The sequence below is a fragment of the Maudiozyma barnettii genome, assembly GCF_903064755.1.
Source record: "Maudiozyma barnettii strain CLIB 1767 genome assembly, contig: KABA2_05, whole genome shotgun sequence".
Taxonomy (NCBI): domain Eukaryota; kingdom Fungi; phylum Ascomycota; class Saccharomycetes; order Saccharomycetales; family Saccharomycetaceae; genus Maudiozyma; species Maudiozyma barnettii.
The window spans coordinates 788232-802443 of NW_024545242.1; the positions used below are offsets into that span (position 1 = coordinate 788232).

The 14212-nt window shown below is 32.8% G+C and overlaps 6 protein-coding genes across 6 annotated transcripts; 2 read left to right on the forward strand and 4 right to left on the reverse strand.

Moving 5' to 3' along the window:
• Window positions 1-89: 89 nt before the first annotated feature.
• On the reverse strand, window positions 90-4286 carry SSN2 (Ssn2p; the record flags this gene model as incomplete). Its single annotated transcript, XM_041550988.1, has 1 exon — window positions 90-4286. One exon carries the CDS (start codon window positions 4284-4286, stop codon window positions 90-92), a length of 4197 nt encoding a protein of 1398 aa, XP_041406922.1.
• A 1181-nt stretch (window positions 4287-5467) lies between these two features.
• Window positions 5468-7447, forward strand: KABA2_05S07876 (putative hydrolase; the record flags this gene model as incomplete). The annotated part of the gene is made up of 1 exon (XM_041550989.1): window positions 5468-7447. The coding sequence occupies one exon, from the start codon at window positions 5468-5470 to the stop codon at window positions 7445-7447; it is 1980 nt and encodes a 659-aa protein (XP_041406923.1).
• A 499-nt stretch (window positions 7448-7946) lies between these two features.
• KABA2_05S07898 (uncharacterized protein) lies at window positions 7947-8987 on the forward strand (the record flags this gene model as incomplete). The annotated part of the gene is made up of 1 exon (XM_041550990.1): window positions 7947-8987. The coding sequence occupies one exon, from the start codon at window positions 7947-7949 to the stop codon at window positions 8985-8987; it is 1041 nt and encodes a 346-aa protein (XP_041406924.1).
• Window positions 8988-9182: 195 nt separating this feature from the next.
• KABA2_05S07920 (uncharacterized protein) lies at window positions 9183-9791 on the reverse strand (the record flags this gene model as incomplete). Its single annotated transcript, XM_041550991.1, has 1 exon — window positions 9183-9791. The coding sequence occupies one exon, from the start codon at window positions 9789-9791 to the stop codon at window positions 9183-9185; it is 609 nt and encodes a 202-aa protein (XP_041406925.1).
• A 1514-nt stretch (window positions 9792-11305) lies between these two features.
• NAT2 (Nat2p) lies at window positions 11306-11992 on the reverse strand (the record flags this gene model as incomplete). The annotated part of the gene is made up of 1 exon (XM_041550992.1): window positions 11306-11992. One exon carries the CDS (start codon window positions 11990-11992, stop codon window positions 11306-11308), a length of 687 nt encoding a protein of 228 aa, XP_041406926.1.
• A 542-nt stretch (window positions 11993-12534) lies between these two features.
• Window positions 12535-13002, reverse strand: RPL24B (60S ribosomal protein eL24; the record flags this gene model as incomplete). Its single annotated transcript, XM_041550993.1, has 1 exon — window positions 12535-13002. The coding sequence occupies one exon, from the start codon at window positions 13000-13002 to the stop codon at window positions 12535-12537; it is 468 nt and encodes a 155-aa protein (XP_041406927.1).
• Between the last annotated feature and the right edge of the window lie 1210 nt (window positions 13003-14212).

Sequence of the window (14212 nt, forward strand, 5' to 3'; positions counted from 1 at the left end):
TGCATATAGAACAGCCGTTTAAGTCAGTGAGTTTTAATAGTCCAACCGCATCTTGGAGAACTATCAATGTTTCGACCGTTTCATATATCTCATTTGCTACTATGATCGATCTTTATCTTAGTATGCACCATGACATTCATCATCTTTTTCACTGCCAATACATGCCACGGAATATGAGATTTCTCGCCGTTGCTAATACCAAACCACACGTTCAATGCAGCCAAGTTTCTAAATTCTTCAAGAATAGTTTCCAATAATTTCGTGCTATCTGAATGTGGACAGTTTAATAAGTTCACTTCGAATTTCTTCCACGTAGAATTACCTGAGTTTCTCTTGAATTTGATTAGGGCACCGCTCTTGATGGCACATCTGTGTTGAGAATTGGCTAGAGGGAAAGGGTGTTCAAATATCACACCATGGATATTCTCATCTAGATTTCTAATTTCGTAATCGTTTATCTTTCTCTGGTTCACACACTGAGATAAGTCATTATTTTTGAATATTGGTTTGAAACTAGGATACAATTTATCTTCATCAAAGAAGGATATCTTTTCACTATCATCGACACAAACAACAGCCAAATGAACGTTACGGCCAGATAATTTCCTCCAATTCATTAATTCATCATCTGGTAAAATGCCATCCAACCTAGTTAAGATAAGGCAAATTTTGCCGTATTGATGACTAGCCAAAGATAGAGCCATTGACCAAAGTTCATTGCATGCATTATCAAATGCTTCTCTAGAGTCACCGACAAACCATGATTTGATCACGTTCTCACTGCCGTCACTATCTGAAAGAGCTGCAAATATCCATTGTTTATCAACACTTCTTGAATAAGCCAAATGTATATAAACATCGTAATGAATGACTGCAGACCCATGTGGTACCTTCATTGTTCTAAAAGTGACTTTGTCAGGTAATTTGTGCGCAATTGTAGTATATTTAATTTTCTTAGATGGTAAAATGTTGTAAATACTAGCACATAAATTATAATAAGAATCAACAGATGTTAATGGATTTTTGATCATTTCCATCGGGATAAGTTTGAAATAGAGATCAAGATTTGGGATTTTCGAACGAACTTCACTTCTGATTAATTGGAATATCTGGGTCTTCATAACAAATTCGTTGACACTTGTGCTCTCTAAAGGAAGTATTATCATCAAGTTGGCATCATTTCCAGAATTTTTGTTCGTAGAACAGTACGATACTATCTGAGCTGCCAATAAAAGAAGTTTTGTCTTTTCGTAATCCTTAACATTGATCAAACCATTCGCATCTCCATCACTTAGTTTTAGTAGCTCACAAAATCCAAATTCCTGACTAATGTATGTTTGAGATAAGGTAGATACAAAGGATAAGCAGTCATTCTTAAAAGAATTGGTTAATAATAAAAATTTGAAATTTTTGATTCCAAATGGAGCTTTAAAATTTAAAAACTTGGCATATTCTTGGACACATGATCTTACTTTGATTAATTCATCTTGTTTTCTTACAAATACGAATGGTTCTTTGATAGGAAATATTTTATTAATTAACGTGTTACCAGCTATTTGCTCAAAATTATTGAATAATGAACTTATTGTCTTCCTCACTAGACCATTAGGTTCAATATTGACACCTTCGTAGTCGTGATTCGGTAGACCAAAATTTTTTAGCAAATTATAATCGAATACGATTTGTTCACATAATTGATTGAGGATATTGGTATCAGTGATGTTTATTGTGACGGTAGGATTTTTAAATAAAAACACATCAGGGATTGAAGATAATGGCATATGTCTTAACAGGAACGGAATATTACTGGACGTATGTTGTTTTATCGTTGTAGAGCTTTCAGATGTAGATGAATCATTACCAGACTCAGAATTACTGCTTGCAAATGGTTTCGTAGAATCTGATATATTCCTACTTACAGAAGATTCATTTTCTTTAAAATTTCCGACATTTAAAATTTTCCCAAAATTATCAGATTGGTTACTGCCTTCTAGTGGCGATGGTATCGATGGTTCAATTGATTTAAGAGGAGAATCAGTTTGGGGAATTTCACTTGGTGGAAGACGCCATATTGAGTTTGATCCTTCTCTGTTACTGTATAATTCAGAAGTTCCATTGAACACACCAGATAGCAACCCTGTTGGAAGTGTATCTTGCGGATTTGTTAATTGGTTATATTGTTGCTCAGTAATATTTCCATCTAAGGACCTTAGATCGTTCTTAATGTTGGGATAATCAAAGGATTCTAAACTGGAGTCACTATCTTCCTCTTCTGAACTTGATACTTCGCCAGTGGATACGTCAAACTTTAATGTCTCTTCTTTCTGAGATGGCGAAAAGGAAAATTTACCACCATTTTTATATTTATTATCAACGTTATTTTCAATTTTAGGATTAAATGTCAATGGTGCAAAAACGCTCTTCCTTCTTTCTCTAGGAGTTTCTACTGGAAGTGGAGCACCTGGATCCATATACAGCGGACTATTTGATAATGTCATTTCATCTATTGGTATGTCAAGGTATTTTCTTTTCATGTTTTCCTTTTTGGGGGTCTCGAACGCTTCATTGATTTCCGGGAAAGAGTCATTACTGGTATTCTTTGATTTAGAAGTCTTTTTTACAGAAGACCTGTTATTACCTTCTTCATCATCTGACATTCCGAACATATCCTCCGTAATTTCATCTGATGTGAGTTTGGAAAGTAAGGGTTTTGAATCATCTTCTGAAGTTTCTCCAAAAAGGTCTTCATCATCATCACTTATTGGATTATTTGGTATATTTCTATCTTGTGAGGCACGTCCAATTTTCTTGTTTGTTGAAGTTAACATATCTTCATCTTCATCTCCAAATAATTCCTTATTATCACCATTGTCATTATCAAGAACATCGTCCATAATCAACATTGGTTTGTCGGCATCCATTTCAAGGTGACTTATACGTGGATCTTGTTTTCTGTCATTAAATAGTTGATTATTGTTTTCAGTACTGACTGGCGTGGTCGAAAACTCTCCAGTAAAGGCGTCAGTTGGATTGGGAGCGAGTTTCTCTATTGTAGAATATTGAGGTGATATTCCTCGACTATTTGAAAGTAAATTATTACTTGGATCAAGAATTCCAGTATTTCTCAGTGTACTTTGAGCACCACCTAAAGGGGATAACCCTATTGTTCCATTAACACTAGATACTGATTTCTTATTAATAGGTTGGAATTGTTCCGTGTATGGTCCGCCTGTACTCATGGGATTTGTGCCCAATGCACCAGAACTTCCAGGTGTTCTATAAGCAGAGGTCTGTTTTATTTGAATGAAATCATCGATCATATCAATAGCGTTCTGAAAATCGTCAGAAGATGATGAGTCTATTTTGTTTGGAGTATTATCAAAGGATGATTGAACAATACATAGATCCAAAGGCCATGTGATGCTTCTGGTTTCAGATGGGGGTGTCATATATGAACCAATCGAGGGTGTTTGACCATTTAAATGGCCTAGGTGTGGAATCAATGAGATCCATTTCATATTTTTCTTTCCTTTCAAGTTTATGCCATGTGAGACATATAATGTATCTAATAGTATATCTGCGTTAGCTGGTGAAGGTATTATATATTTTTGCTTTGCTGTTGTCTTAATATATGCCCTTATACCAGAAGGAGCCATATATATTGCATGAGCCTTTAAATAATTTGCATTCAATGATTCTTCCTTTAATTGTGAGAACTCTAGGTTTTTCGCACAGATAGTAAGTGATAAATCACTGTTGGAAAATAAATGTGGTTCTATTTGTAACAGGAACTGTTTATCCTCGTTCTCGAAGTTCAACGGAATGCAGGCATTACCAAATTGAACTAATGTATTATTAGAGTTTAATGCCAAATTGATGTAGATGCTTTTCCTAAGTGCTTTCAAAAATAATGCATAATATGGGGGTAAATTTGGTTTTGAATAATCTGCATTAAAATCACCTGTCTTTTCAGGTGTTAGGATAGATTTTTCATCATTTTCGGATGAGTTTGAATCAACTGTCGGTATCAGAGTCTCTTTGTTATCTAATGATGGTAAAGGCGGTATTGGATCATCATTCATACTAAATCTCCAAAGTTCTTTGGATAATAATGCAACTAAACACTTGGGATCTTGTTTTCGAAGTTTCAGCTCCATTTGAATCGACCAACGTTCATCCTGGTTCTTGGGTATGTACTGTTCATAATTGATCTTTTGAATGGTATCAATCTTATAGAACGAAGAGAATACATCTTCAAGTCTATAAGGTATCAGAGTTTGATCCATTTTGTTTAGATATGTGTAAAAATTAATTGAAAGACCTTAGAAATAGTTCAGATCTGTAGTTCTGTAATAGTGGTCAAAAGTTTTTGTAAATAAATATTATAAATTATGATGTATCTTGATTGAGAGAATAATATCACTATATATCAACATGTATTAAAAATTAGTTTTAAGTGTAAAAGGTGCTATCTTAATAGCTTGATACCTGTTATAGTTTTAATCAGAGCGTCCTTCTGTCTGTTACTTGCCTAGTACCTTTTTAGTATATGAAACAATTATTTACTAGTTTTCTTTCAATATTAATCATACTTAACTAACCGAAATTTCCAAATTCGGGTAACTTTCATTTATACCATAACTAAGATTGCAGAAATATTACCCAAGTTAACATTTAAAGATCTACATTGGATTGCTACATGGAATTGTTTACATTATTAACTTATCAAGTTGGAAATTACTTTCTTCCATGGATGTTTGACTTGATATTTCTTTTAGCCTTATATATATTATTTCTTTATATCGTATTTACATATATTGAACATCATACTGTTTCAAAACGTAATAAAATATACGAGGTATTGAACGCTTGCTTTATACAGGTATAAGGATATTATTATTTACCATTGTGATGCGGTCTTGTATATCTATCTTTAACTCACTAAAATTTATGTATATTTAGAAGATTCATAAAAACTATGTTGAAGTCTTGTACTTCAAGAATTCCATAAAGAAGTGTCGCTCCTTCTCTTGTGCATTCTAGAACGAGTCAACATTCCTTGCAGCATTTTGGTATCAGTGCTCATATTGAAATGTATTTTGCAATCCAGAATTATCAGTTAAACCTTGACATCATTCATTGACGGTATTTGTATTATTTTGTTTGACCTTCCCAATCGCTCTCATGGTGAATGGCTATGCTGTTTTCACAAAAAAGTATTGATCTTACAGGGCAAAAGAGAGAGAAAAATAAAACAAAGCAATGGCTCATCGAATTTTAACAGATCTGGGAAGTAAGAGAGAAATATGATTTCAAATCACACCTATTAAACAGGAAATTTGTATTCATTACGTTGTCTAAAGGTGATACAATATTGTATTAAACCTTAGTTTAATCAGTATAAATTTTTTGAAACTGAATATTAATCTACTGAGGCCAGTGTTCAATAGTTCATTAAAATAAAGAGATGCCCTCTGCAATGACAAGAAAACCTGCGTCGAAAGAAGGTTTATTGTTGATAAGTGAATCAAGACACCTGGGGGTTGGTGATATCTCGAGGTATAAAATAACTATTGATAAGGCTATATTATCTGAACAAGATGTGGATGTTGATGAACTCTTTATCAAGATCAAAAATAATGAAAATGCCTTATTGAATCCGGTTTATATAACAGGTCCATATTCATTTTACTGTGATATTAGACCTGACAATTATAATGAGGATAAACCATTTGCAGGTAAAGAAATTATCCCCTTTGTAGAGAATTTGAAACCGAATGAAAAGTTTAAATCGACATTGTTATTCAACGAATATTCTAACATAAAAGGTACAACATCTTATTCTTGGACTATTGATGTTATATCTCAATTAGCTGTGCTAACATTTCCCAAATTACAATACACTATCAAAGTTGGTACCTCGAGAAGATCCACCCGGATGAGGAGTAGAGGAAGGAAGATCGATGCTCTCGAAGGCATTAAAGTAGAGGAATGGGATACAATCTCTCTATGGAATCTATCACCTAAATATCCTACCAAACCTGTTCATTTAGTCATTATCACACATGGTATTTTTTCTAACGTTGGGTGTGATATGTTGTACGTTAAGGATAAGATTGAAGAAATAACATTGGGTATGGATGAATCGATAAACCCAAATATTATAATTAGAGGGTGTATGGATAACATGGGGAAATCTGCAAGGGGGGTACATTATATTGGTAGAAGAGTAGGTAAATATGTTGTGAAGATCATCGATGAATTGAATACGAAGTATAAAGTTGATAAGATATCTTTTATTGGACATTCGTTAGGTGGGCCAACACAAGCAATGGCTGTGCATTATATTACGATGAAGAGACCAGATCTGTTTGACCCAGTAACAGGTGTGAAACCGATAAATTTTATCACGTTAGCTAGTCCATTCGTCGGTGTTATTGGTGACTATCCATTATATATTTCATTACCCCTGGATATGGGTTCCCTTGGTTTGACAGGTCGAGACTTGAATTTAAGGTATACACCTTTGCAATCTAAGGATGGACTTTATATTGATGATCCGAAGTATCAAAATCAAGAAAATTCAAAATTAATAATGGAACTTTTACCACAGCCTCCTGTCCGTCAAATTTTTGAACAATTCATACATAGAACCGTGTATGCAAATGTGGTACATGATGGGATTGTTCCTTTAAGAACTGCAGCTCTACTATATCTTGATTGGAACAGTTTGAATGCTGTTAAAAAAATACAGAGAAAGAGCATGATACAGGCAGAAACGACTGAAAATCGGGACACTGAATTAGACTCTCCTGAAAGCAACATATCAAGTGTAACCCCAAGTAGAGAAGGATCTGTTCGTGAAATTCCAAAAGATGATTTAGATAAAAAAGCAGCCGTACAATGGGCAATGCCACAAGCATTAATTCATACAAGAAAGAACAGAAAGTTCGAGAGGGCACAAATAACTGAAACATCGTCAGATTCCGAAAGTGATGCTACTCCACCAAGTGGAAACCAAAATATATCTGATGAGAAATTTGTTGCTCCTAAGGAAGCGTCAACAATACTTTCAGCATTATCGGTTTTAACGGCGCCAATGCCCACACAAGAGTATATCAAAAATCCCTCCTTAAGAACAGATGCAATTGTCCATGATAGAGTATACCATCCTGACGATCTTCCAGAACCACATTATAATGATAGGTCTACGATTAGCAGGGTCCTCTATCCAAATGAAAATGTTAACAGGATACAGGAACGTATAGCACGGACATGGCAAGAAACAATGGATTGGAGAAAAGTATTGGTGAGCATACAGCCAGATTCTCATAATAATATTATTGTCAGAAGAAGATTTGTCAACTTATATGGTAATGTAGCTATAAACCATCTGGTAAATGAGCATTTTGGTATCAAAGCTTGTGAAAAATATGCAAAATTATAGTATGTAATTGAAGATTATTAAAAACAATTATTCTTCACACTTTTAAATAATTTATTGCTAATGCATTATAAAAAATATTCAGTATTTTTACTATCTGATAATATGCTTTATTGAACCCTATTACAGATGGAAATATTTCTTTTCCTCTGATTTTTTTATATGGGCTTTGGGATATGAATGACGATGTATTTCGAAATTGTGACACACTGTAATGAGGAGGCGACGCATAACAAAAAATGAATACAGACACTTCCTCATTTGATTAACAAATGAAATGTTAGTTATATTTGAGTCAACTTTTATAGTCTAGGTCTTCATATAATACTTGCTTTTAAACAAATAGGAATAATTGTTAATCTAATAAATTTACCTAAAGAGACAACAATACAGGAAATCTCAGCTATATAATTTGAAAATATAAAACATTGCTAATATTTTTCTAAAAAAGAAAAAGCTATCAAAAATATAAACCTTACTTGATTATAACAAGGTGTCAGTAATGCGTATGAGACATTCGAGATATTCGGAACAAGGTAAAATAGGTAGTCGGAGGTATCACCCTTCATATTCAAAAATTAAAGAGCATGTGGTTCAGTGTGGAAGGAACGCAAAGGCTAAAATACATAAAATTTCAAAATCTAAAACCAAAGATAACTTATTTGTTAAGAAAAATGAGAATAACCAAAGCTTTAAGAGTAGATTTTCATTGCATGCTAAACTTAAGAAAGGAGGAAGCATTCGGAACAAATCTAAATTTGGGGATGCCATTGTTGGTATAAACTATGATAAGGATGTTTCGACTTCAACGAAGGAAAATTGTTATTATGATCGCTATAAAAATTCCTTTGAAGATGAAAGGTATAAAATGATAAGCCCCCTTGGAAGTGCGGATAGTTCCTTTCAACAATTGAAACAAGTATGCCTTGTAAAGAATAATTCTCTACAGTCACTAAAAAATATGATAAAAATGGGATACGAAGCAGAGTCCTCTGGGACTCACGCACTAGATGTTCTTCATTGTCAACATGATGTTTTAAGGGATGTTGACAATAAATTGGATAGGATGCAAGCATATAATAAAAGAGCAAGTGATAATATCATGCATTTACGAGGTTTGAAACCAACAAATAACATGACACCAACCTTCAACGAGTTTGAGAATGTGTCAGCTAATGCCTTGGATATAAAAGATATACCGTTAAAATCTGAGAAGCGTTTGACAAATTACGCTAACCAAAAGAACGATTTTGGCGATTCCAGTCTCCCTGACTTTCTTAATTACACCCCAAGACGTTATGACGTTAAATTTGAATTTAGGTCACCAGAAGATGACATAGATTGTTATATCAATAAAGCACTAGATGAAGTTGGAAATATATCAAGAAAGTTACGTTATATTGCTCAAGAAACTTCAGACGAACTAGACTGTCAATTAAATAGACTGTCGTATACGGAAGACTCAATGCAACGTGTGGGTGGTAAACTGGGTACTAACTCTAATAAACTTGAAAGTATAATAGGGAAAAGTAGTTATTTTTAAAATATCTATGGATGTTCGACATTATACAAATATATAATATTAATATTTTAGTAAGGTTCAAAGAAATAAAAAAACATTGATTAACATTTCAATTGATAATCCAGTTGAAATAATTTGTTCATTTGTTATGCAGTTGAGGGAGTCATAATTGATTATGGAATGATCTCATTAGATTGTTATTTGAAATAATATTGTTTATTCGTTGATTTCACTTAACCATATGGAATAGTTATTTTCAGCAATATATTCTGATTGATTTTTTATACTACCATATACATCATTCAAAAAATTTGTCATCCTAGGACTCTCGTCAAAATGTATATAGCTATAAGTCGACTTTAGTTCGGAAAAGAAGACCTTATTTGTGATGGTACAACTTAGAGAACTATTATTATTATTATTATTATTATTCGTATATTCAGGTATTTTGTTGGATGGTACAAGTAGTGGGGATGTTAGGAGGGTTTCAAGGTCAGCTCCTCGGCTCTCACTGGAATCAATATTGAAATCTTTCCGGTATGAGTACTTATCAAATATAGAACTGTTCTCAGTAATATTTTCGATTTCTATAATATTTTCTACTCTATTATAACTATCCATATTTTGGTATTCTTTATCGATTTCTTGATTCTTAAAGGGTGCTAATTTCATATGTTCATCACTAAATTTACATTTCTCTGAGCAATACAATTGTTTATGAAACTTCTCGATTTCAGAACTTGTACGTGTGTAATACAAAACATTTTCATTAGTAGAAATTAGCTGATCACAATAGATGCAATAGTCGGTAAAAGGTGATGTCATATAAAAGGGTAAGGTAATTGACTTGGACAAATCGATGAACCTAAAAGAATTGGAAAAGGAGAGAGGAAGTTTATAAATCTTTTGAAATATACTTAGAATAACTTTTATTATCAAAAATAGTTTTAGGAATTATTCTTATTTATATATATATCAACGTTATTATAAGGTAATGAAACAATTGAGTCTGATTAGTTACAAACAATCACATTGTCTCATTATTATTACCATAACTCTAGGTCATTGGCTACGTATTAAGTACCTGGTAAACGACTTGATTTATTCTATACAAGAAATAAAATAGAAAACTAGAAGCACTTCAAACAATTGAAAGAAGTAAAGAAACCTAATTCATATATTATGGTCATTGAAAATAATAGAAAAAGGAAAGACTCTATACAATACGTTCTATAAAAGATAGAAAAAAATATTCCAAATTAATCTATTGTAATGATCAAAATACATCGATCAGACAATAATGATTGAGACGATAGGAATGTAAATATGAATATAGAAAATATTTGAGAGTAAAGTATGTATCAGGTATCGATGAGCGGATGATAACAATTAGCCAAAGAAATAGTCCATATAATTCGGATAACGACAATACGTACAAGAAGGTTAATTTCATGTACGTATTATCGTTATTGTTATTTTATCTGTTGTATTATTTTTTATTTATGATAATAATCATTTAAGTCTTGTCTGTCGTTTGTCTGTCTTTGTTTAATTATCTCGTGTTTTTACTTATTTTTTTTGTTTTAAGCAGATTTTGCTTTGTTTAGAGAGGGATAGAGAGACAAAGGGCAGAGTCGGCTTCTCGAGATAAGTGTTATCAGATGGCACAGAAATAGCCTTGCATAGTTTTAACTCTTTGTTTGAAGTATTAACTATTTTGCAGCTAATTCGATGATAAATTAGAAAGGAAGTCCGGTCGAAGTCAAAAATTGTAGCTTAATGGTGTTCTAGTGAGGTTAGAAGCTACAATTATTCGCATGTATAATGCATCACTGAATTTTACCTCTTAACGCATAATAAATTATAACATCGAATTAATAATATTTATGCTTTTAAGTCTAGGTATTTCTGAAAATGATCATGCTAGAAATACTATACATTATTAATTATTCTTGTTCATTATTTTGAGACTAGATTGTATGTTCGTTAATGCATTCATGAGATGACATTAATGGGAATATATGGTCATCTTCATTTTTTTTTTCATTGAGAATGGGGTATCGATTGTATATAATCTTGACTTATTTGGTATGTTAATAACCTTTAACGACTGAAAATATCAATATTTTAAGATTCATCTTTTAACTTTGGTTATGGTGGTTCTGTTCTGGTCCAATAATTTCTTTGAACACCTGGCAACAGCTTCTCTTTTTGTTTATATTGTGTTATAATTGTCGTTTGACTATCTAAGTTTCTACTAAAATTAAAAAAATTAAAAATGTTGCTTTCATTAAACTTATATTTTATAAATATATACAACGATATAACATTATCTTGAGTTACATCAACCCGTTAAACCATTTTCTTGAGCTAGATGGATTTTGTCTTGGTAACTCTCCATTTGGACCAACTTTTGGAATAATTCTGTCATTTTTTATAATGTTTGCCCCTCCAGCAAGTCTCCTGAACCCCCAACGTTGAAATAGTCTAGCCATTGTAGGTGTTACTGCTGCAGTCACCGGTATCCTAACGAATACTAAACTTTTGTGTAAACCATATGCAATCAGAAACTCAGCTAGTAAAGTGCTTTGTTTAAATTCACCCCATTTAGTGTGTGTTCCACTTTCTCTTTGTTTTTCCAATTCCAACTTCTTTTGCTTTAACTTCTCGATAACTGCTTCATCATTTACTTCACCATATCCAAATAATTGTTTACCCCTGTTCATGTAAATACTGATCTTTTCAGCACCCATGGAGTGTACAGTAAAGAAACATAATGGCAAACTGATAAAGGTGACACCAATATATACAACTAATGCAGAATAACCATACTTTTTCATTAGTTTTTTAATGCCTGTCTCTGCTTTAACGTTCTTGGCTTGTTGTTGAATTGGAGCCGTAGCAAGTCTTTTACAAGATTGACTAATTGATCTTGTAATTGTTGGGAATTTTAGTGTTTTAGTTGTTTGTATAACTGAAATCAATGGTTTATAGCCCACAATCGGGATTCTACCTAAACGAAGCATGTTGAACTCTGACCGTAGGTTCTATAAAGAATTTGTTATGTAACGTAGCGTTTCTCAATGAATTTCCACTGTTATAATATTATATTGAAACAGTATTTCCCACTTCAACGAAACTTTTCACTGTAAAGAATTATCACTCTAGCATTTTGTTAAAGCGTATATCATATTGTGAATTGTTTTCTGCCATTTTTAGTGATGATATAACACCCCTCTATCGTTTAATTTTGTCGAGGACTGTCATTTCGCTTAACAAATCCGAAAATGGAACTTTTCGATCAGTAATACTACAATGCTATAAGAGCATTTTAGCAGTTCTTTAGTTCTATATACTCATTCTGACTTTAAATTATAATATTATATTTTATTGGTGGTTTATATTTTTTTATATATGTAAATGAAATCACAGCATCTATATAGAAAATATATCTATACAATTTCATCAATGTTCTTTCAAACATTTAAGGAACATGAATTGTGTTATCCATCAGATTAATAGAGAAGAAAATAAAATTGATATGGAATAGTTTTCATATTAAAATGACTTAACGGGAAGTGGCAGCGACCTTTTGGAAAGCACCCTTAGCTTGTTGCTTGGACATCTTAGAACCTTGAGTACCAGCTTGCTTAGCCTTTTCTAGCTTTCTAGCAGCCTTGTCAGCAGACTTCTTTTCCTTGTCAGCAGACTTCTTTTGATCTCTCTTGGCTCTTCTAACTTCTGGCTTGATGGATCTTCTTTCCTTGATCAAGTCTAGAGAAGCACCAACAATGGCTCTTTGGGCCTTGACGGTCTTTCTAGATCTCTTCTTGGAAACTTCTTCAGTGATACCTTTCTTGTGGTGTCTTCTGTAAAGAACAGTCCAAGCAACTCTTCTTGGGTTCTTTCTTTGCTTGAATAGAGAGGAAGACTTAGAGTTTTGGAATCTGAAAATCTTGGAGTCACCACGGATAAATAGAGTACCTCTACCTGGGTAGATCTTAGCACCGGAAAAGGAATCAACTTCAACCTTCATTTTTGTCTGTAATAAATAAATATCAACGAGGAATATAATTGTTAGTAAAATTTGTGTCGTTTTGAAAATTATCACACTAAAATGATAACATTGTTTCAGAAATTCAATTAGGATATCAATAGAATATTATTAAGTCCTGTAAATCAATTTTTTATAATCATGGTGCCTTATCAAATGGTACAAATTCCGTCTAATTTAATTTCGAATTGCAAAGAAAGCAATAACTATCATATGTATGCATAATTACATCTCGAATATGCTTCATGTTTCATTTGGGAATTGAACATCAAAGAGGGATTATCCTCTTTTGTGGTGATAATGGGATTTGCATTTAATCATATATTACTATCATTTAGAACTTTTTATTCCTAACTCATAACTATCTAATCTAAAAATCTCAGGTCAAATTCGTCTATCCTTAGCTATCATTTCAACATTATAATATCACACATACTCGTTACTTTAGTTACGGTTTTTTTTATTAATTTAAGTTAAGAATAAATCGTCAGTAAAAATTGGACTAGCTTTAATATAAGTATGGGTATTAAGGCTGATGCTATCCTCAATGTGCTTAGCGCAAACGTATAATAAGTTCCAGACTCCAAAGTTTCGCTAACTGTCAGTACCTTGGTGGATGGCGATACTGTATAAATTGCGAAACCTAAACACGAACAAGAATCCAATCATTACGTTATTACAATGCTTAAGCAGTCTACATTGCCCAGTATTACTGCAACCGAAATTTCACAGCGATTCATCGACAGTTAAGGCGTGGAGAAGTCCATGTGGCGGCGATTCTTCCACCTGAAAATTCAAAGAAAAATGAAAAATAAACGAGAAAAAATGCGAAATTCCTTATATTTAGGGGTGTTCGGATGTTGTGCAAATAAATGTTTGGGTGTACAAACAGTCCAAGAATATTTATTTATATTGCCCTTTTTACATTTTCGATCAATAGAAAAGAAGCGATGAGAGAATTTAGAGACCCTTATTTAAAGGGGAAAGAATCAAGGCGTTATCTATCTTTTGACTGAAGTTAACTAAATTTCAGAGAGTGAAACACTATCGATGTTAGGGTATTCCCTAGAAAAGAAGATACATTTCCTTTGTTTTTGAGGTTTTAATTACAGATTAAGAGCTACCGCAATCTGCTGAAGTAACCAATCGGAGTCACTAATACGACACAGTAAACTATACTGTTGTCTCAAGA